Source organism: Ailuropoda melanoleuca, chromosome 2 (genome assembly GCF_002007445.2).
Source record: "Ailuropoda melanoleuca isolate Jingjing chromosome 2, ASM200744v2, whole genome shotgun sequence".
In the NCBI taxonomy this organism is placed as follows: Eukaryota; Metazoa; Chordata; class Mammalia; order Carnivora; family Ursidae; genus Ailuropoda; species Ailuropoda melanoleuca.
Window position 1 is genome coordinate 196351535 of NC_048219.1, and position 22578 is coordinate 196374112.

General features: G+C 47.0%; 1 protein-coding gene across 29 annotated transcripts in view; it reads left to right on the forward strand.

Annotated features, from left to right (window-relative positions):
* LRRFIP1 (LRR binding FLII interacting protein 1) overlaps positions 1–22578 on the forward strand; it is a 146044-nt gene that overhangs the window by 79094 nt on the left and 44372 nt on the right. For 8 of the 29 annotated variants that reach the window (XM_034655492.1, XM_034655478.1, XM_034655487.1 and 5 more), the window contains exon 2: positions 2884–2970. In XM_034655492.1, the coding sequence (XP_034511383.1) occupies positions 2884–2970 (87 nt within the window). Of the gene's footprint in view, positions 1–2883; positions 2971–9638; positions 9657–12873; positions 12922–14199; positions 14245–14780; positions 14832–17433; positions 17473–21676; positions 21737–22578 lie in introns of all 29 variants that reach the window. The other 21 variants (XM_034655466.1, XM_034655468.1, XM_034655472.1 and 18 more) reach the window with 8 other exon arrangements.

Genomic DNA, 22578 nt, shown 5'->3' on the forward strand with positions numbered 1-22578 from the left:
GATGGGATATTATTTTGGAGTCCTGCCCCTCTGGTGGGGAGGTCGTGCCAGGGGTCAGGGACTGCATATTCACATAGGTGGTCTTTTCAGGGATCTTGGGCCCGACCCCAAGCAGAACTAGACGAGAGCAGGGTGGGATGGGATGGGTGTACCCGTGCTCAGATTCCCCACAGGTTAGAGGCTCTAGCCCTGTGAGAGCAGATCCCACCTCCTTGTCTTATTAGTATCTCTTGCTGCGTAGCAAATGTCCCCAATATCCGGAAACCTAAACAGCACACATTTATCATGTTAGGCTCTGTGGTCACCGATCTGGGCACAGATTACTGGGTCCTCTGCTCAGGGTCACACAGGCTGCCAGCGGTCCTTTCTGGAGCCTGAGGGCCTGTCGAGCTCACAGGGTCATGGGCAGAATTCAGCTCGTTGCTGTTGCAAAACCAAGGTCCTGTTTTCCTGCTGGTTGTCTGCCAGGGTCGCTTGCAGCTCGCACAACCCATCTGCTGGTCCTTGTCATGTGCCCCTCACACAGGCCAGCCTGCTCTTCAAGGCCAGCAGGAGAATCTGTCTGACTTCCAGACCCTCTTTTAAAGGGCTCGCCTGATTAGGTGAGGCCCACCCAAGAGAATCTATCTTTTAATTAAGTCAGCTAACGAGGGACCTTAGTTATGTTTGTGTTTCTTTTTGCCATGTGACGTAACCCAGTCACAGGAGTGACATCTCTCCTGGTCACAGTGCTGCCCACACTCAAGGGGAGAGGGTTACATGAAGCAAGTGCACCGGGGCAGGAATCTTGGGGACCCCCCCCCGAGAATCGGGCCTGCCACACTCCTCTCTGCCTGTGTCCTTCTGGCAGCCCTCCCTTCTGCCCTTTCCTGTTTCTCACATTCCCTCTCTGCCCCTCCCCTTCACCTCTCCATGCCCTCCCTTCTCTCTTCCTATCCACCCCCCACCCCCACCGGTCCCAAGCTGGCAGCTCTGGTGGCCTGGTCTGTACTGACTTAGACACTTAGACCCAGAGCCAGCAGGCAGGGAGCCCAGGCCTCCCCACAGGAAGGCAGGGAGGCAGGCTGCACTCAGGGCGAACCTAGTCCTCTTACGGGGCCATGGGACCGTAGCATCTCAGCATGGCCGAATGTCAGTCAGACCTTCCCTTCCCTTCCCCTTGAGCTTTGCTGGAGCTTTTTTAGACCCCGAGTGGCCCTTCACACAGCGTAACAGGGGTTTAGAAAATTGCAAATGGCACCAAGGTATCCATGTTCTGAGGCAGTTGTGATATTTGACCCCCCCCCCCACCACCACCGACTTGAGGGACCTGGGCTTGGGTTGATAAAGGAACCACACGAATGAACCGAGTTAAAGCAGAAATTCCTTATAAGGCCACACACCGGCCAACGTCTGACAGATCAGCTACGGTCAGTTTTCAAGCTAGATTCAAATTTGGACGGAAGATACATTTGCAAGACGGTAGAAGTCTGGCATGGGGACGTGGACATCCGTGACGCCAGGACCCGCCCGATGGGAGCCTGGTCCGTGGGAGAAGCTGGACGATGACGCTTGGGCCTCCTCCCGCTTGCTGGCCCTCTGGCCATACCGGGAGCACGCTGGTCCCCTCTCACGGCCCTGCTTTAGCACCTAAAACTGTATCGACAGAACTGTTGGCAGAAGAATGCCAAGTGGATTCATTCCCCAAAAAAACTAAGTGGAAAGGAGATGGAAATTTGCTGGACACCAGAAAACCCGAATCCGGGCACACCTGCGCCAGGTGCTCACTGAGCCGTCACTGTGGCTGAAATAGTGACCAGACAGCAGATCTGTGGAGCGGGAAGCAGTGTTTGAGTGGCAGGTTCAAGGGTGCTGGTCAGTCCTGGTCCAACATTTTCAGTGGTCTTCAGTACAGTTTGGCTAAGTACATATCCAAGTTGATCACCAGTTACATGGAGACGGTTTGTTTGGTTTTGTTTGGATGTAATGCTTCCTACAGCTAGAACCCACCACCCGTCCTGCTCTGGTCTTACTTGTCTTGAGAAAAGACGAGCTTCCCAGTGCTGCAGGTGTTTGAGGGAGGAGCTGAGGGCTGCAGGGCATCCTGAGAGGTGACTAGACAGGAGTTCTGGAAAGCAGCGTCAGAGTCCCAGCCCTGTGCTCCGGGACAGGTCTGGCAGCCTTTCCAGGCCTCCGCTTGCTGCTCTGTAAAAGGGAGGGGTTGACCCAGTGGCCTGTGGTCCTACCCAGCTCTAATACTTTTCTCCATGCAGTAGTCTGCCGTAGGTCCAGAGGAAGGCACACTGCCCAGCCCTGCCACTTACAGGCTGTGTGACCGTGGGCAAGTTACATACCCTCTCTGTGCCATAGTTCCCTCCTCTATAAACTGGGAATGGTAATAATATGTACCTAATAGGGCTGTTGCAAGGGGTAGATGGTACAATATATATATATAGTCCTTAGAACCATGCCCACTTAGGGGCACCTGGGTGGCTCAGCTGGTTAAGCATCTGCCTTCAGCTCAGGTCATGATCTCAGGGTCATGGGATCGCCCCAGGTCAGGCTCATTAATCAGTGGGGAATCTGCTTCTGCCTCTCCCTCTATCCCTTCCCCCAGCTCATGCTCTCTCTCGCTCTGTCTGAAATAAATAAATAAAATCTTAAAAAAAAAAAAAAGAACAACTGTGCCTACTTGGCATTTAGTAAGGGCTCCGTAAATGGTAGCGATCCCTATTCCTGTAACTTGTGCCACTGTCATTCCTGATGACCTTTAACTCGTATGAGTCTGTGATGTGTTGCTGTGTATTTATTAAAGCCCGAACAAAGTCTCTTACTACCAGCCTCGTTGTTCACACGAAAGGAGCCACTGGTCTGTCTTCTAATGAAATCTCCTGTGTGTTTCAGGCGGAGGCGAGGCTGGCTGCGAAGCGTGCGGCCCGCGCCGAGGCTCGAGAGATCAGAATGAAGGAGCTGGAACGGCAGCAGAAAGAGGTACCCTTTACAGTCGTGTCAGTCCCTCTCTCGGGCATCGTTATTTTGGGTAGAACGTGCGAGTGCAGAGACACCTGTCCGCCCGACACACCTGTCTGCCCGACATGGCTCCTGATCGGAATGCCCTGTGCCCGTGACTTTCGTTCAAGGTCAGGCAGGGAGTGCACATAGCACGGATACCAGGCGTGCCTGTCCCAGACCTCGGCCTGCCAGATTCTGACGCGGCCTCCCGCACAGCCGCTTGTCTGCCTACATCCAGCCCAACCTTCTGGCAGAAAGGAGCCAAGAAGTGCTGGTTCTAACCTCGAGGTCACACTGTCCAGCTAGGATCTCTAGCCTCTGAGTTAAAACGTGAAAGAACAGAATATTATTTTTTTAAACTCACCAAGCTATTTTGTTTAAAAATATCTCCCCTATGGCTTTTACCTGTTGAATAAGTTTCATGATGCCTGAAGCCCACATGTGATGCAGAAAACAGAATATACACCGTGGGTGGAATAGCTAGGGAAGAAACTGCCCCTCCCCGCCCTGGGAAAGGGGACAGGAATGGGCTTACACCCCTGCTAATGCCGTTTGCTACTTATTTTCAAAATCTTGAGCTAGAGCCGAGGTCGTGTGGTCAGCGGGGGGACTCTGGAACTTGCGGTTAGAGCAGTGAGCTCTTCTGTGACCTTGAAGTCCACGTGGTAAAGGAAGCGAGCCCCCGTCCACCAGACCCGTGTTCTCTGTGGGCCCCACTCGAGGACTTTACTTGTTCAGAACATTCGAATTTATTGAGCTGGAGAGAGGCAGCCAGGTGCTTTTCCCAGGGCTGATTTCATGTAGCCAGAATTTTAAAGTTGAGCCAGTATTTCAAAGCATGTGACATTTCCGATAAAAACCTGCATTTCCAGTCTCTATTCAAATCCTTGTGGATTCCACCCCATGCCCTCACATTCCCCGTCGGGGGAGGCCGGGCCGCCAACCTGAGGTGCTCATCACCATTCCCTGCGTGTGGAGGGTACCACGCCATGTGGTGGACAGGTTCATGTGGGGAAGGGGCATGACCAGATTCGAGTTTCGGGAAGAAATCTCTTCCGTGGCACTTGAAGAATGGATTGAAGATGACTAGAAGTTCCAGGCCGGGATGTTACTTAGGAGAGTCAAACCACAGGCCCGGTGGCGGGAGGGCGGGGGGCCACCAAGGGAGCCCCCCGGGGATGGGGATGCGGGGGGACGGGGTTCCCGAGAGAAGGGCCACAGCACGCTCCAGCGGCGCCTGGGAAGCTCCCGAGCAGAGGAGCTGGCGGCCGCGTTTCAGCGATGTCGTAGGGGTTACTCGTCCTGTGTTTACAACGTGGGTAAAGCCTCAGCAGACGTTGGAGGGCAATTCACCACGTCCTCCCTGCTCATGAGAAGTACAAATGCAGCTCTAACTACGTCCTGGTTTTTAAGATACTCTGCCGTAGAATTAACTGCAACTTCGATTTCTTGTACTTTTACTGAATTTATGCAAAGCACGGCTTTGGCATTTTCCCAGGGCCTTCCCCCGAGAATCACAGTCGTCATTTTAAAACTGGAAAGAGGCACTCTGGAATTTTCACGTGGGTGATTTGGACTCGCCTGTTGCACCGATGACTGCCGTGACGCGCCCCCTCAGTTAAGGGTGAGGTTCAGCTCCCGTTGGGATAGGGATCTGATGGATACCCACCCATCAGCTCCAGGGCACAGGTTTCACCAGAAGCGATGGTCAAAGATCCTTGAGAGACGCCTTTTCAGAACATCTCTGGAGAGAAGGATCTGAACGGGAGGCTGAGAAAAAGTATAGACCTGGTTGCTTGTAGACTTTGTCATGTACCTGTCTGAGACCCTGTCACTGTGCCGTGACAACAGGCAGCTTCTGCAAACTCAGATGCTGGTATTAATAGTAATCAGAGGCCACCCAATGGAAAAGTTCTTTTAGCCTGAACTGGTTTTTAAAAATAGATATTTTTCCTTTTTCAGCTACTTTTTTCAAACTGCCTGATGTCTGTTTCCCGCTAGAATATTTCTGTTCTTTCAGCAGATACTCATAAGTCCACTGTGTGCAGGACACCGCTGCCCCCCGCCCCGCTGTAGAAAGGAGCACGGCAGTGGGGCGCTAAGGTGTCCCCGGCCTGGGTCGCCAGCTCTGCCTCGCAGGCTGCACAACCGGTGGGGGCCGCGGACGCTGCCCTCTCGAGGCTCATTCGGTTTTAATCAGCTCCCCTGGTTCTCCAACAGGCCCCTGTCCTTGTTATGTTAAGGTCGTAAAGACTCATAGGGAGAACTTCCCAATACGTGTTCCCGCTCAGCCAGCTTTTCCACAGTTGACCGTGGGTGTGTCTGGTGGCCTGTGGCTGCGTCTGAGCCTGCTATTGGAGCCCACGGGGCCGATCTCAGGGAAAGGAGGACAGTGACCCCAGGGGACCCTGCCTTGGGCGCTCAGGATGGTGTTAGTAATCTTCATTTTATCATCATCCTCCAGCATAAGAGAAATTTACACTCACCAAGAGTACGATATGAAATTTCTACAAAACCAAGATGAGAATGAATTATGCAGTATGTGCATACACATCTGTTTTCCAAATTGTATGTTTAGATTAACTATGGCCTGTCCTTAGTGATGGGTGGAGCTGATTTAGATACATGCATGGTAATATAAGCGGCTTATCATTCACAAAGTCCTTTATTAAAAGTTCTTGATTTAGAAAATGAAAGTGAAGAATTGAGCCACGAAAATGACTATTTGAGTGGCCTCCTTCAGAAGCAAAGCCCCGCTGCTTCCTTCAGCTCCCACCGCTCCTCGCAGCAGCCTCACGAGGCCGGGAAGCCCCCACGGGGCACATAGGGCAGGGGAGCCGCCAGTCCCCGCCACACGGCATTTGAACCCGGGCCTGTGCGCTGGCAGAGCCCAGCTCCTGGGCAGTACGGCCGCCCCCGGCGTTTGGTGCTGGCTGAGGAGCTCAGCTTTGCAGAGAAAAGCTGATTAAAACCACAGATCTGATAAAAACGCCACAGTTGGCCTCCTCATTCGTACCCACATTAGAACTGGGACATTCTCCATTTTAACAGCATGTTTCACTTTTGTTGTCAAGACATTGAAGTGGTTCCTGGGAATCAGACATTGTATCTTGAGTCAAATCCAATGGAATGTCTCACACGAACGCAGGTGGTCACTGGGATCCCGTCAGTCTTTGCCCCAGAAGTGCTTGCAGATGCGGGAGCCGGTGTCCGCCACGTGTGGGGTTGAGTTCTGAGGGGCCCCCAGGAAAGCTTGGCTTTGCCTGTGAGAAAGTACCTCCGGTGAGCCCAGCTTCTTAGTTTCTCTTCCCAGTGTGATCGCACCCTGCTCCCTGTGTGATCGCACCCTGCTCCCTGTGTGATCCCACCCTGCTTCCTGTGTGATCCCACCCTGCTCCCTGTGTGATCCCACCCTGCTCCCTGTGTGATCCCCCAGCCCATTCACCCGTGCTCACCTGCTCCCTGTGTGATCTCACCCTGCTCCCTGTGTGATCCCCCAGCCCATTCACCTGTGCTCACCCTGCTTCCTGTGTGATCTCACCCTGCTCCCTGTGTGATCCCACAGCCCATTCACCTGTGCTCACCATCCTCCCTGTGTGATCTCACCCTCCTCCCTGTGTGACCTCACAGACTGGCAGGGAGTTAGTGAAGGCACCTCTACAGTTCCTTCTCTGCTTAACTCAGACTCTTACTTGGGGTCAGTCACGTGCCTAATGACCAGCTCCCATGGCGTGAATTATGTGTATGCCCTGACAACTTGTATGTGTCAAGGAGGAAGCAAAGATACTAACCCTGGTCCACACAGCCCGTTGGGACCCTGAGTGAAGGAGTGGCACGTGGGATAAGGCAGAACACAGTGACAGCCAGGTCAAGGAAGGGGCAAAGCATGGAGGGAGCCCCCCTCCACGCCCCTCCAGTCTGTCCTGCAGTTTGTACTGATCTGGTTGGCACTGCAGAAGCACTGACCAATCCAAATGATGACTTTGCTAGCAGAAATTTAGGGTCTTTGCAATTATCATATGATTTCTCTCATCTATGGAACATAAGAACTAGGAAGATTGGTAGGGGAAGAAAGGGATAAAGAAAGGGGGGGTAATCAGAAGGGGGAATGAAGCATGAGAGACTATGGACTATGAGAAGCAAACTGAGGGCTTCAGAGGGGAGGGGGGTGGGGGAATGGGATAGACTGGTGATTGGGTAGTAAGGAGGGCACGTATTGCATGGTGCACTGGGTGTTACACGCAACTAATGAATCATCGAACTTTACATCAAAAAAAAATTTAGGGTCTTTGAAATATGAGAGCATTGCTATTTAACATTTGTCTGCTTCTTCCAAAAAAAAGGGGGGGATTTGAAAGATTTAAATTAAAATAGGTGTATATTTTCTTGCTAGTCAAAGAGAGCTGGGGTGGGCAGGGGGGAACCGCAGGGATGTCCTAGAGCCCCTGGCCCGGGGCAGCACCACACCTGGGTGCTGTCACTCACAGTCTGTGAGGGACTTTGCCTGAGTTTTACTGACAGGCGAGGAAATGGACAGTTGTCCCCAACGCTACAAAGATGGCCGGGATGCCCATGTAGGCCTGACAGCTGCAAAGTGGGGCTCCTAGTATGCCCTTTACCTCTAAATACAGAGATGTAAGTAACAAGAAAACACAGGGCAGAGTCCATGGGATTCGGGTTGTCTGGCAGCTGGCTGGCCCCACAGCAGAGGGGAAAGAAAAGGTGCACAGAATCCAGTCATCTTACAAGTGGAAGCATCCCCCAGGAAACCAGTGTTTTCGTTGGCGCTGACTTGGAAGCTCAGTATAATAAACACAGAATGGGCGACTTTGTTAGCAAGAGTGGTACAGAGAGCACAGGAGCCGTGGCTGTTCACCCAGTGGGGGCGGGGAGCTGGACCAGTGCGTGCATACGTGCACCTGTGAGAGTCTGTGTGCACCTGTGCAGGGAGAGGTGAGACAAGCTAGCAGGGTCTAAGGATTTAGGGAGGTGTCCAGACAACACTTCCCTCAGCCCCCCCTTTGCATATCACATCTCTGGGCCTGACTATTATTAGAACTAGGGAACACAATTTGAGGTTATACAATCTGATAGCCCGGGGCACTGGCATTTTAAGTTGTTGATTAAGTGGAAATGAATATGCTTTGGAAGGCCAGTGTTTAACTAGGAGGGCTGATATTTTGGTGTAAAAAAATTGAGAAACATGATCCCTGTTTTCATCTGGCGGCGAGCCACCCACCTCTTACACAGGTGTTTCTGAGCAGGGGCGAGGCGCTCCTGGAGGGGGAGCTCAGATCCGTTGAAGGTGGACAGAGCCTTACATCCCTGGAGGTGGAGGGGTGACTGTCCCTGGGGCCGGGAAACGGGAAGCCGGTGACAAAGGTTGGAGGTTTTGGAGGTGGGTCGTGGTTGGAGCCGCACGAGCACCTAGGATACCCCAAGACAGGCATGGAGGTGGGGCGAGGTGAGCAGGCAGACACCAGGCTGGAGTGTAGATCTGTCCGCGCGCCCCACAGACCCTGAGGACGCGGGGCCTGTGAGCTGGCTGTGGCTTTACCCGGACCAGGCCCACCCAGCCCTCCTGTGGCGGCCCCTAGCTCTCTCCATCGTGGTTCTCCTCTGTGCAGACGTGAGACCCGACTGCGGCCTGTGTCCGCTGTGCTTTGGGGCTGTTTGAAAGGATTATGAGCTCCTTTTGAATGGATTCATTAGGGAAGAATAATATGTAGATGTTCTTTGGGAACTCCGAGTGAACCTTTTACTTCACCCAAGGACCTCCACTAATAGAAACAGAATTGTAATAGATGACCAGCCAATATGATGGACGGGACGCACCTCTTTCATTGCTACTGACTTGACAAGCGTTTTCATGGAACGTACTATGTGTCGTGTGGTCATAACATTGAAGATGCTCACCTGTGCTCGCCCACGTAAGACTAGAAATGCCAAGCGTTGGCAGTGTCTTGAGTAAAGCCTGGCTCAGCAAATGTTTTGTTCTGTGAATAAATGAATGAATGAATGAATGAGTGAGTCTGGTGTCTCAGTGTTACCTAGTGATTACTACACAATTAGAACCTCTGAAGGAAATGAATATGTCGGTGTGTGATAATCTGCTTTAAAAAAAAAACGTATTTCAATTCTATTCTAGTGATCCCTTCTTCTTTACCTGTCATTTTCCTGGCATTGTTTGCACCTGTATGAATCAGAACAGGAAAGCATCTTTCTTCCCTATTTGTGAACTTGACCAGTTGACTTTCCAATTCAGTTTCTGTACTTTCTAGTTGAACTTTTATCACTATGCAAAGAAATTTCGAATTGAAGATGAAATGCTTTTTCCCCACTGCTGGTAGTGGGTTATGCTGACCCGTGCGTTGGAATCATACCAGGATTCTTGCAGGGGCCCATGTGTGTGCGCCCAGGTTTCACCATTGTATCTAAAATAGAATGTAAAATGAATTAGGAAACTAATAATTCTTTCAATGACGCTTCAAACATTTTTCGCATTCTACCAGTATTCGGTGTTGGGTTTTTTCCCAGTATGGCTTTTATTCACATTTCCGGGGACTTGGAGAACCTCTCTTCCCGATGTATATACTTTTGTAATTGGATTCATTTCTTTTCCTGTTTCTTTTGTTTCTTCTCTGTAGATCTACCAGGTTCAAAAGGTAGGCTCTTTGTTCTTTGTTTTCTAATTTGCATGCATTCGTTTTTTTCCTTGCCAAGGGCCTGGTCACCTTTCAGAAATAATGCCTTTCATTGAAAATACATGGAAGTTTTTACTGCTTCTTTTACTGCTGTTTACAAATTGGTTTGATCAAGAATGCTCAAGTCCCTACTTCCACCCCGAGAAAAAGCAACCATCAGACCCCTGGGTCCACAGAATATTTTCCTCAACTCTGCTTTTCTCAAGGAATTAGAAAATTGTTTCTTTGAGGGGAAAAAAATTCTAAGATCAAATAAAATCACACATCAGAATTGGGGAAACCTTCGACGTCAGATATTTAGAGAGAAAGATTATCCTTCCATATGATATTAGAAAATTTTTAAAATCTCAATGCAGATTACCACACATTGAGAGATTATTACATACTGATTTAAAAATCGGATTTAAAAAAATGATACAACAGTAACACCCAATAGCTTAAAATAAACCTGCCATCCATCCCTAAACATTCAGGATGGTAACGTGCATGTGTATTTCCTAGGCCACTTAGAAGCGGCTAAGATTTAGAAAGAAATACACTTAGCAGGCCAGGCACACAAAGCAAGGTCGGAAACAACCAGATCAATGGCTCCTGATTCTGTGACGATGATGGAACAAGTGGTTGGTTCCCTGACAATTCATAGACTGTGTCTACAGTGAGTTCTTTACAGACCTGAATCTAGTTTGTTACTTTCGATGTCTATCATAGTTGCTTTTTATAAAACTATTTAGTTTATAGATAAAGAAGAACGGTATTTTTTTTCTTTTAGAGCAGCCAAGAAAATCAAAATAAGATGGCCGTTTCAGAGGTTAGAGTAAGCAGGTCCTTCAAAACACACAGTCAGTAAATTTAAAATTCCGGCCGTGGATTCCTGTTCTCTCTACAATACCGGATTGCCTTTGCTTCCTGTCCTCCACCCCCAGTCTGCATAACTACTGTCTAGAAGAGTGTGGAGAAATCAGATAAGTAGGTGCCAGAATCTATTTGCACTTTATTAGTTTTTGTAGGGTCTGGTATTGGAATGCATGTTGAAGCTAGATGTCTCAGAAGAATTTAACAAGTAAGAGGCAAAGCTGGCAGGGCTGGGGAACCCTCCCTGTGACAAATTGCCCAAAACCAAGAAAAGAGACCCCACCTAGTAATTAACACTTTGGTTCATTCCGTTCTAGTTCCAGATCACTATTATTTTTCTGGTTAGTAACTCACCAGGGATACAATGTTAGACCTTTGTCAGAATGTTAACTTGTATACAAAGTAACTTTGGAAAGGAGCTCAGGAAGTCCACAGAAGAAAAGCAGATACACATTTTCATAGTAAAGATGTGCCAAGGGAAGGGAAGGCTCTCCTTATCATTAAGATTTGAGAAAAGGAACAGGAGGCAGTAAACATCTCTCTCGGCCCACTTGGCTGTTCTGTGTGATGGTTTCTCTTCTACTGAATCAAAGCTATTTCTGAAAGTCGAGCACCTTTTGTATTGTAAGTCTGGCTCCTGCTTCCTCTGCATGACTCACTGGCTAATCATAGTCGTTTACATTTGAAACATTGTACGCTTTCCGCACTTGGCTGTGCTAGCCTGCTCACTAACATCAGAGCTTCCACTTAGTTCACTTGGGGGGGGGGCTGCTCTCCGTCCCTGAAATGACGGGGGAAACGTAGCTACAGGCATAGCAGTGATGTATAAGGTCACCATGAACTAGATGGAAGATTTTGAATGCTGATTGTTATTTTTATCACAAAAAGAGCAAGAGATGGTGTGCAGTATTTGATATAAGTATAGACTTGGCAAAAAAGGAAAATATGGAAATAGAAAAACGGATCATACAGACTTCTGTTGGAATTGAAATAATTTTTGTGCCTTTATATAGGCCCCCTTAAAAAAAAAATGTCTTCTTTTTATCTTTGTAATCAAGCCATGAGCTGAAGAGGGTTGATGACCTCACATTTTTACAGGTGAGAAACCTGGAATTTGGCCCTGAGAGCGGGGCCAACATTAATTGAATGCAAATGGCTTTAAGCTGTTGCATTTCAGTTAACTTGAAGTTAAAGCCTCCAAGTAAAGAAAGTGACTTACAGAAAAAGACTCCGGCTCATGGTTTTGACATATTCCATATCTGTATTGGTTGAAATTTGAAAGCATGATTAAATTCTCCCTCCAGTTTTTTCTCTTCCACTTTCCTGCTTAGCGCCCTCTCTAAGAGAAACGGGCAAGACCTTCAGGGTGCCATTATATTTAAATTCTGGCCACCCTTCAAAATAAACTGAAACTAAGCCAAACATAGCAGCATGTTTTGGCAATTAGAAAACAGTTTCAAAACTTGTCTTGGACTTCTAGCATCTAATATTTTTTTTAGATTATAAAGTTTTAACGTATAAAGAGGAAACTCACATCTATGGTAGATGACATGGAAGTTTGGTTGGTTATTCCTTGCTTTTCTTTTTGGAATTGTGGGAAAAGTGAGGAGAAAAGCAGAACCCCATTATTTGTGACTAGACTTGGGCTCCCGCCTATCTTGGGAATTACTATATTTAGTAAGGACAGTAGCCATTCTGAATCTGCTTTTCTAATTTTAACTTGGACCACCGGGGCTGGGACAAGCAAGGTAAAAACATGGAGGCATTAGCTAAAGAAAATGCCAAATATAACCTGCTACCATAATTTTTTTTTTCTGTTTCAAGCCCTCTTCTTAGCCGCTCAGTCATCTTTCCATCGGTGACATGCTATAAAGACATCCAAAGAACGTAAATTCTCACGGGCCTAAATTTAGCCTAGATATCCGATAGCCGGAGCAAGGGCTCCAGAGACCTAGGGGTCATCATGTAGTCTGTCCCCATCCCCTGGGCCTTCTCGCGGCTGTAGCAGCTCGAGTGCCTTCGTTCCACAGGCTTGAACAGCCTCACGCAGGGGCTGCGTGGCCAAGTTTCAGCTCCCGCCCCCCGTGCTCCGCCCTGGCCCAGGGGCTTGCCTGGGAGGGGCGGGATGAGGAGGTCTCCGGGCACAGGCTCCCCAACGCGGGGGGGCGCTCCCTGCAGAGCTCCGAGTGTGGTGTTTACCGCTGTCCTTCGGCTTGTTCCCCTCCCCGTGTGGCTTGGGCAGTAGTTTGAAGATGCATGTCTGAACAGTTTCTTACGTGGTTACCATTTCACGTCTTGCCTAATTTTCTTTCCCTTCTGTCTATAGAAATATTATGGGCTGGATACAAAATGGGGTGACATCGAGCAGTGGATGGTAGGCCTTGAATACAATTTTAAGCTGAACTGGTTTATAATTTGATTCTTATGAACTTTAATTATGTTGATAGATGCCTACTGTACCATAATTTAATACTGAGAGATTTTCTTCCAGGGACTCCTGCATCTGGCCTGATTGCTTACATCCGTATGCAGCTGGGTTAGAAATGGTCCTGGCTGGCGTTTTGTCTGGTCTGGTCAGTAGCTGCTGACTCCCGGAGTCTCCAGGCTAGTGGCTTGTGGTCTCCAGCGCCACGGCCTCCCTGTCTCCTGGGGCAGAGGGCTCTCCATTTTACACACTCAGGAGGGGATGGTGCCCCAGACATGAGGTTCTAGAAGGGGGAGTGTTCCCCTTGCTGTCCACTGGCCCCAAGAGAACATGGACCCACTCCTTCTCTCCTTAATTCATCCATATGAGTCCCTCCCACCTCCTCCTGTCCTTGACACATACCGAGTGGCCTCATGGACATCATCACGCACTTTTAGTAACTGAGAGCCTGGCCAGTGTGGAAATGTCATATTCGATGTCCCTTATGCACAAATAATTCAAGGAAATGTAAAATTGCCTCCTGCTATGTTAGACACCTGTGTAGAACAGGAAAGAGAATTGATCCTGAAATATAAACAGTATACACTTCCTCTATTGGAAGAAATGATCGATCTCAGCCGTCACTATGGTAAAACATTGTTTTAAGCTTCTATGGCAGATGTATTTTTATCGGCTCTTCAGAGCCAGTTAAAAGATGCCTCATTGTCCTCTATACCACTGAGAAAGCAAAAAACGCTGCTAATCAAAATGTGAACAACTTTGATGGTAAGATATACCCCCACTTCAGAGATATCCAAATGTGAAAACTGTGTGTGTCTCAGAATGCACAAAATGTAGTAGATTGGGCGACATCCTTATTGGAGCTTTTACGGAAATGATTTATCTCCTGATTCCCAAAGGAAAGAGAATAAGGTTCTGAATGTAGGCGGAAAAGTAGGTTGGTTGAAATGGACCACATTGAGGAGGTTAGGAACAAACTAAGGCCCATCTTCCCCCCAACACACACTTTTAAAGCCAAAATGAAATATGCCAATTACTTGTGTGCTTACACACCCCTCAAAGAAAACATTCTTCCTTGGTGGTTTAATTGGAGACTTTTAATGGCATCAGAGAAAATATTTATTTGACATTTGTAACAGAAATACTGTATTGTATCACAACCAGACTAAAGGTTTCTGTTGTGTCTGTATCTGACCTTTAATACTGTTTCTTCCATTGCTTTGGTAGGAAGACAGTGAGCGCTATTCACGTAGATCCAGGAGAAACACATCGGTTAGTACTGTGTTCACTTTGATTGAAGTCTAATTTGTAGCTGTAGTGGCTGAAATACATGAATCGGATCTATCTTAGTGATGCTTATGAAAGAAACTAACTGCTACTATCATTACCTAAACAAAGATTGTGGACCCTACTTTTAGCATTTTGACCTAACTTTGTGAGGGGAGAATGGGAAATTTCTGAGCACTAATATATTCATGACAGTTTAATGTTCTTTCGCTATCCAATACCCACGAATAATTAGCAGAGGGATGTACATTGAGGCTGTGTGGCTGTAGATTACCAGCAAAGTAAATAACACCACTTCAGTGAAATTAACTGAAAGCGGTATCATCCAGGAACAGCCCTCTGTAAACAGAGGTGCACACACGGCCCACGTCAGGGAGACGGAGGCTCGGGTCCACTGAGGTTTCCAGAGGCGCCTGACCAGCCCCACTGCTGTGGCCTCAGATCGGCACATCTCTCTGAAAGCTGGACGCGGGTCTCTTTATGTTACGCTTCATGGTTTTTCTCATCCTTTCTTTTACTAGGCTTCTGATGAAGATGAGCGCATGTCAGTGGGTAGTCGTGGAAGTCTGAGGGTCAGTAACCACAATGACTGGGTTTGCATGGTTCAGTTTACGGTTGGCCGTCTTTGCTGCTGTGTCCCTGCATTCAGATTTCCTGTTCATTACCCCATAGTCTAACCGAGAAGCTGCTCATTGAAAATCTAATCCATGGGGGTGGGGGGGGGCGTTTCCTTGTGTTGCAGAGAGATTATTGATAAGCACGGACACCTGTGTTGTGTCTTCCTCCCAAGAGTGGAAATCATACCGTTTTTATATCCCTCCACATCACAGCACTGCCACGCCTTGACTAAGTGGTCTTGGCAATGCTGCTGTGATGAAGGGGCCTGTTTGCCTACGTGCTCCCAGTCAAATTTGCATTCCAGGTAAAGTGACTGTTATTCGGTGCTGTTTTTGCGTAGCTCCTTGAAAGCTGCTCTAGGCTGCCTGGTGGAAAATTGGAGCAGGTTGGATCCAGGAGACCCAGGTCTCCTCACCCTCAAGAGTCTTACCTTTGGTCAGCTGTGATGAAATCTCTTCATCACTCACAGCTTGATGGTCGATAAAGACAAATACATATTTTTCCTTAAACATCCCAAAAATCTTCATAATGAGGCTTGAAAACACTGCATGCCTTGGGAAGTGACGTAGAGAAACTGTGTTTTGCTTAGTGCTTTAAGTCAGTGCGTTACTCTGAGCATGTCAGTCTAACTTACCACTGGGTTACAATTGCTGTCACTGCTGGTAGAAGTAGGTCTCAACGCGGCCACTCTGTTTTGCTCAGGAACCGTATAGAGCAGAAGGCTTGTTTTTGATCACCATGACAACTAAATGAGACAATTAAACCTAGACTTCTTCTATGCACTGTGAATGTGCATTTCACCTGGCTGTTCACAACAGTAACTGTAAAGGTGACATGTTGTTCTGTCACCCAATCATTGTCCTTGTCCTAGCAGTAGTGCCAAAGCAGATCCATAGTGATTTTTCCAGAAAGTAACGGTTCAGCTGTGAAGTCAGTTGAAGAGCTTCCTTGCTCTCTGAAACTTTCCCCTTAGCCATACCGTTATAACTTCCTCAAAGATCTTGTCTCTGACAAGAGTCAAGCCAGAGGAAGTAACATTTATGTAACCAAAACATTATAAATGCAAACCTCAGTTTGCAGAATCTGTGGCAGAGACACGGAAATGACAGCTGTTGGGCAGGCCCAGAAGAAGGCTGAGTCCTTGAAACCAAGAGAAGAAGATACTGTTTCCAGGAGGAGGGGTGGGGGTCAAGGGAACGTTGGACCTAGGGCTGACCACTGGCCTTAGTGTCATGGAGGGACGTCAGTGACCTTGACAAGGAAACTTTTGGTGGAAGTGGTGAGAACAAAACCTGATTAATGCAGGCTCGAGAGAACAGCAGAGAAATTGTACACAGAATCCAAATCTATCACAGTATCATTTTCAGATCTGTGATCCTCCTGAAATTGTATTCAAGATTTTGTGTGTACTTGGATTTTTCTGGGAAAAGAATTTGTCTCTTTCCTAAGATTCTCAGACAGATTCCTGATCCCAAAGAGCTTAAAACTATTAAAATCATTGTTTATAGCATTCATTTCATTTTCAATGATTTTAACCAGACATGAGTTAAATTTCTTTGTTAGACACCATTCTCTGCCAAGATTTCAAGCATATTTGTTTTAAGGTATAAAATTTTATAGAAGAGGCCCACAATCTGGACATTAAATAAGAGAGGGGCAGAAAGTGGAAAATCAACAGTGGACAGGATTCTTGTGTTTAGCCAGGTGGTTTCCTACACTATTCTTTCCCATGATAAACTTGGTCTAAAGAAATAACATTAAAAAAAAAAAAACCAACCATAGACCTTGAGAACTTAGATCCTGGAGGTAAGAGTCAGACCTCATAACTCTGACAGGTTCAGGACAAGCCCAGAGCAGTGAGGAGGTGACAGCATCAGTCCCCAAGCTCTCTGGGGCCGGAGGCTCTCTGGCCTCCATTGGTTGGTGGACCAGCTGCCCTGCTGAGAAGAACCTTCTCTCACCCCCTTGTGCCAGGTCAGTGTGTGCTGTTTTGATGTATCTTAATATTCTGAAATCTTTAGTTTGCAAAGTTCAAAGATCATATCTTTTATTTCTTGACATTCTCAAAATACAGGCCTTCTTCATTCAACTGGCAGTGATGGTAAACCCTTAAAAATGGGGGGAAATTTTCCTTTCCTAGTGTTTGCATGGGCATTCTTCTCAGTAAACCTAGATTTCGATATCATGAGATTTTAGTTTTTCTTATTTAAAAATTGATAATGATGCATGTATTCACCTTTCACCTAATATGAATAGAATGTATCGTGTAGAGGAGGAAGTAAGATTGCTCAACTGCTTCAGACTTCATGAATTATAGCAACATTTGCCATACAAGTTTTATTTAATGTCACTGGATTTTATGATGACTGTCACTCTAAGGTGATTCCTTTTGTAAATACACATGAGATCCTGAAAGTCATGTAAAAATGTAATTTTGTCAAGATTTCAAGATTACCTGGCTTTTGCTTTATGTTTTCTGATGTTTGGGTTAGCGTTCTAATTGATTTTGGCAACTCTGTTTTCTGTTCTTTTCCTCTTCCACCCTCATGCGGACAGTCGCAGCCTGACTTGGAGTATGGGGGTCCTTACGCCTGGGTGAGACGGTCGGATAGATGTTGAGGCGTGATCCTAATAGTGCTGTGTGATGGGGAATAACCTGTGGTGTTACCACTAATCTCGTGGGTGTGTTTGTACAAAAAGCCAAGTTTATCTTTGTCCAGAAAGACACACATGCTGTCCACCAGGCCCCCTTGGGGGAGGGGTGCCGCAGGCCGGAGGGCAGGTGCACCTACCAGAGTGAGCGCTCTTCTTGCAGAGCCCCGGGTGTGTCTCTGATGCTCAGGGTCAGGCCTGTGCTTGACCACACTCACGCACCGCTCGGTCTTTGAGCACCAGCTGTTTGCCACGTGCTGTGCTAACAGCTGTGGATAACAAGACGGGACCAGAGTGTCTTGCTTTCAAGGAACTCAACTCAAATCAAGAATTCCCAAAACTTCTACATTTCCTTTCAAAGATTGAAGTTAAAGTCATTTTCTCTAAGGAAAAATCCATTATTTTTTAATCTGCATCCTAAATGTGCATTCTGGCTCCTTTGCCAAAAAGTGCTGTTTTAGGGGCGCCTGCCTTCGGCTTAGGGCGTGATCCCGGCGTTGTGGAATCGAGCCCCACGTCAGGCTCCTCTGCTATGAGCCTGCTTCTTCCTCTCCCACTCCCCCTGCCTGTGTTCCCTCTCTCGCTGGCTGTCTATCTCTGTCGCATAAATAAATAAAATCTTTAAAAAAAAAAGTGCTGTTTTAGAAAGACCGCAGTTCTGGTACCAAAATGAAATCTTTAGATTTAAATTTGGAATTTCCCTTCTTATGTTTGTCTGTCTGCACCCTTTGCACAGAAAAACACGTACATCTGAAAACCTGTGTGTTTAAGGGAGACCAAAGGAGAGAGCGGCTTCATCTCGCCGGAAATGAGCAAGAACGTGCTTCTGCACTGAAGCGGTTCTAGCAGCGCGGGCACGGCTTCGTTTCTTCTCTTATCCTGAAAGCATCTTGTGCGTCATTCATTCCACCGCCCTTCAAAATTATTTAGCAACTTTCTGTTTTTAAAATGTAGTTTTTACCTTGAAGACGGTAATGAATAGTGCCGTGCTTGCCCCCCAGCCTCCTGGAAGGGCCGCAGCTCACCGCTTGACGGATGGGAGCCAGCGGCCAAGGGGGAGCCAGGCATTCCAGCCCGTTCTTGGCCTCAGCCGCAGGCGAGCGATAGATCCGCCGTGGAGAACGTGAAGAACAGAGTCACGTAACTAGATTCAGGACGTGCTCTTCACAGAAGCTCCCAGAGCGCTTCACAGTGACTCTGTAATTCTAGCAGCTCTTCCGTTCTCTAAGTCTAAGTAAATGTATGCACAGCTCATTTCCAGGTTTTTAACCATCTTATTTTAAACTCAAAGCTCTCTCTGTCAAATAAATAAATAAAAACTTAAAAACAAAAAACAAAGTAAACTCTGTTTAAGGGCCAGCCCCTGGTGGAATGAATGAGTACACGTGTTAGCAATAGTCAGAAACACGTTCTGGATTTTGCTTTTATTTTCAGTTTTCATTCTGTTTTCAAACTGAGTTGAGTGCATGAAATACCGCACTTCAGAGTTTTGATTTGGCTGTTCTTATTTTGCTTCCCATCTCTCCGGCCCTTGGATGTGATCTTTTGACAGTATAAAAATGATCTAACATCATTAATCAAACAAAAAGCGGTTGACGTTTGCTTGCACGGTCAACGTGAAGTGCGCTCATGGTCTGATAGCAACGGCACAGTAGCCGGGAGCCTTCTGACTAATCACAAGGTACCGCTGGAATCACTGGCTCTGATACGGTATTCATTCTTGTATCTTACACTCTTTTAGAGAACACTAATCTGTGACTGTCTTCTGTATTCTGTTCTGAGAGCAGCGCTCCTCCGTGTTACTGTGTGTAAGATTCACCTAGGAAGCTTATGAAAATGCACATTCCCAGCCCCAGCTTTAGGTGTTCTGACTGCCCAGGTCAGGGGCCCGTGGTCCTGAGAAGCACACGAGGTGACCGTGAGCAGGTGGTCTGCACAGTAAGGGGTGTTGAAAAAACAATCTCTAAGCAAAGAAAATTGACCATCTGAGACCTGACTTCAGATGGAGTTCATACACCGTCTATGGACTTTTTATTCTAATGCATTAATTTTCAACTCTCCTTATCCTGTTATGCTAGGTAGAAACAGCTCCACCCACCCAAATCCAACACATAAAAATCATCCAAGAGGAAAATGGTGGTGGTGTTCTTTAAGAGGGCAAAGTCCTTTTCACCACAGGGATGTCAACGAGATCCTATACCTTGGAGAATTCACGCTAGGAATATATTCTCTACAACAGGATTCCTTTACAACAGAGGAGTGTGGATGTCCGCGGAGCCTGTGAAGGGAGAGTCTGTCTGCATGGCCACAGAAGGCTGGAAGAGAAACGGTGACAGATGAGGGGTGCACTTGCTCTCCTGTCCTTCACCATGCTCTGCTCTGTGCTGCAGGCGACATAGAAATTTGAGATGACCAAAAGAAAGTTTTCCTAGAGCAGCACGTAGTCCCCAGAGCAACAGTGGAAAGCCAGAGGGCTTATATGTGTAATATATTTTACTTCCTCACTAATTAGTAAAGTCAAAGTCATCTAAAATTGATTGATGTTAGCCTTTATCATTATATTACTTATTTTCCAGGAATGAGTTTCTAAACAGCTACCAAGAGAGTAAGACTATGGTCTGAAATATACAAGTCCTCAACACACATTTCCATCTCAGATAGTCTGGTCGGTTGAGAGAGAGAAAAGGAAAGTAGATTGAGTAAAACTCCTGCCGTCTCTGAGGGTTTTTTACTATCAAATTTATTTCAGAGATGTTGTAACATCACTCGTGGAGTGTTCACATTTGAAGCTGAAGAATTTCTACATACTTTCCTGCCTCGTTTAGAAACTCCAGCTTGGCTTGTTTTGAGTTGTAACTAAGCCCGTAGTTGGCTAGTCAAGATTTCGTGAATCTGGGTTTATGATCTGTCTGGAAATTCATTTACTTGTTTTCCATTAGTGTCGTAGTTGCAACACACATGCTAACTAGTCTCCCGTCGCCCGACCCTGTAAACAGGGACACGCTCCTGTTCCCGTGGGCGCTGGGGACCTTCCACGGCCGCTCACTCCACCGTCCTGTCAGCACACGGTTCGGGGGGGCGCTGTTCCTGGCACTTGGGATACTCATTTTAATCAGATTTAACCCTCAGCGGCCTTGTCAAGTGCGTATTTCTATGCACATTTGCACAGCTGAGGAAGTGGCTGGAGTTGCCAACGGATTAAACAAGCCTGTGTAATCGTGTCACTTGATAGAGCACTGATTGGAATTTGGACTCCTGTCCTTTACCCCTGGCATCTCCTTCCAGTTTTACCAGTCGTGTGGACTGCTTTCCGTTTTCTGTCTCGAGAGCTGGTTGTGTCTCTGACACTTGGCAGCTCTTGTCTTCAATCTGCAGAAATGTCCTGATAGATGAATGAGACCAATTCTAGAAGGGCCGGGCTTTGGCCGGGGGCACGTGAGTGCAGAGGTAGGAAGAGAAGGGAGGTGGGCACACACTTAATCTTTCTCTTTTCTGGAGGACACGTTAGGAGCTCATGAGCTGCGTCCTCAGACTTCATTTTGAAAAGCGAAGTAGGAAGACTGGGTGAATGGGGAGCTCCGGTAGAGGATACGCACCCACCATAAACGTGTTTCCCACGATGAACTTCTGCACCGAATTATAGATTGAACAGAAACTATTTCCGAATCTTCTGGATACAACTTCACAATGGGCCATAGTTTTCAAGGACTTACCTGTGAACCAAGAACCGAAACCTGCCTGACGCAGGCCGGGTCATGACCCCACTTGCGTGGCATTCCGGCTGCTGCAAAGCTAGGACTTCCGTGGCCATGAACCTGTAAACAGGGAAAGTGCCGACGAAAGCAGCTGCGCCCATGCCCATACTCTGCACCCCACAGAAGTCCTAGAGTGACCTGTAGCTACAAGTAACCCGACCGGGGCTGATCGGATGAGCCTGACCGTCTGATCTCTCCCAGGTCGCAGTAGAGCAGATCGGAAGCATGGAGGCATCTCGGGGCATGCTGAGAAGTGTGTTATCCCAGGCTGGTCGCGCCTCTGGTCCACTAGCAAAGCCCAGTTTACACCCAGCTAACTCTTCCTTGCAGACGTGTGCTGAGTCTTCATTTGTATCCTGATGTCAGTTTTCTTCTTTTCTTCATTGAAACAGGCAAATGGTTATGATGGAGAGATATATGGATCACAGTCCCTGAATAGAAGATCTGGCAGGGTCAGTATAGTAAATTTGCATGACACAAGATGGAAACAGGTTGCTGCAAAGCTTAAAAAATGTATATATTGCTAAATTTAGCTTCTTTGCTTTTTTTTGCTGTGCTACAGTGGGTCTCTCCCCCCTCCCCAGCCNAATGTATATATTGCTAAATTTAGCTTCTTTGCTTTTTTTTGCTGTGCTACAGTGGGTCTCTCCCCCCTCCCCAGCCCCAGCCCATGAAAGAAAGAAAACTGATTTTTTCCACTGATAAACATTCTTAGAACGTTAGCCTTCTAACATTCTTAGTGTTACTATAAGAGACCGATATAAGAAGAATCTCTTAAGTTTAAAAATATGTTGAATTAAATACGAGCTCTTTCATTATTTTGTTGCCCTAGGTGTATGTGCCAAACGTCTATATTAAGTATATTCAGCTTTCAAATATACTTACATTCAACATTCTCACCCTCTGTGCCCATCTCTCATTTGTCATTTTATTTTATTTTTTTAAAGACTTTATTTATTTATTTATTTATTTATTTATTTATTTATTTGACAGAGAGAGAGAGCGCACAAGCAGGGGGAGCAGCAGAGGGAGAGGGAGAAGCAGGCTTTCTGCTGAGCAGGACCTGAGCTGAAAGCNGGACTTTATTTATTTATTTATTTATTTATTTATTTATTTATTTATTTGACAGAGAGAGAGAGCACAAGCAGGGGGAGCAGCAGAGGGAGAGGGAGAAGCAGGCTTTCTGCTGAGCAGGACCTGAGCTGAAAGCAGGCACTTAACGTCTGAGCCACCCAAGCGCCCCCCATTTGTCATTTTAAAGATGTATATTAGAGACCCTGTGTCCCTGAGTATA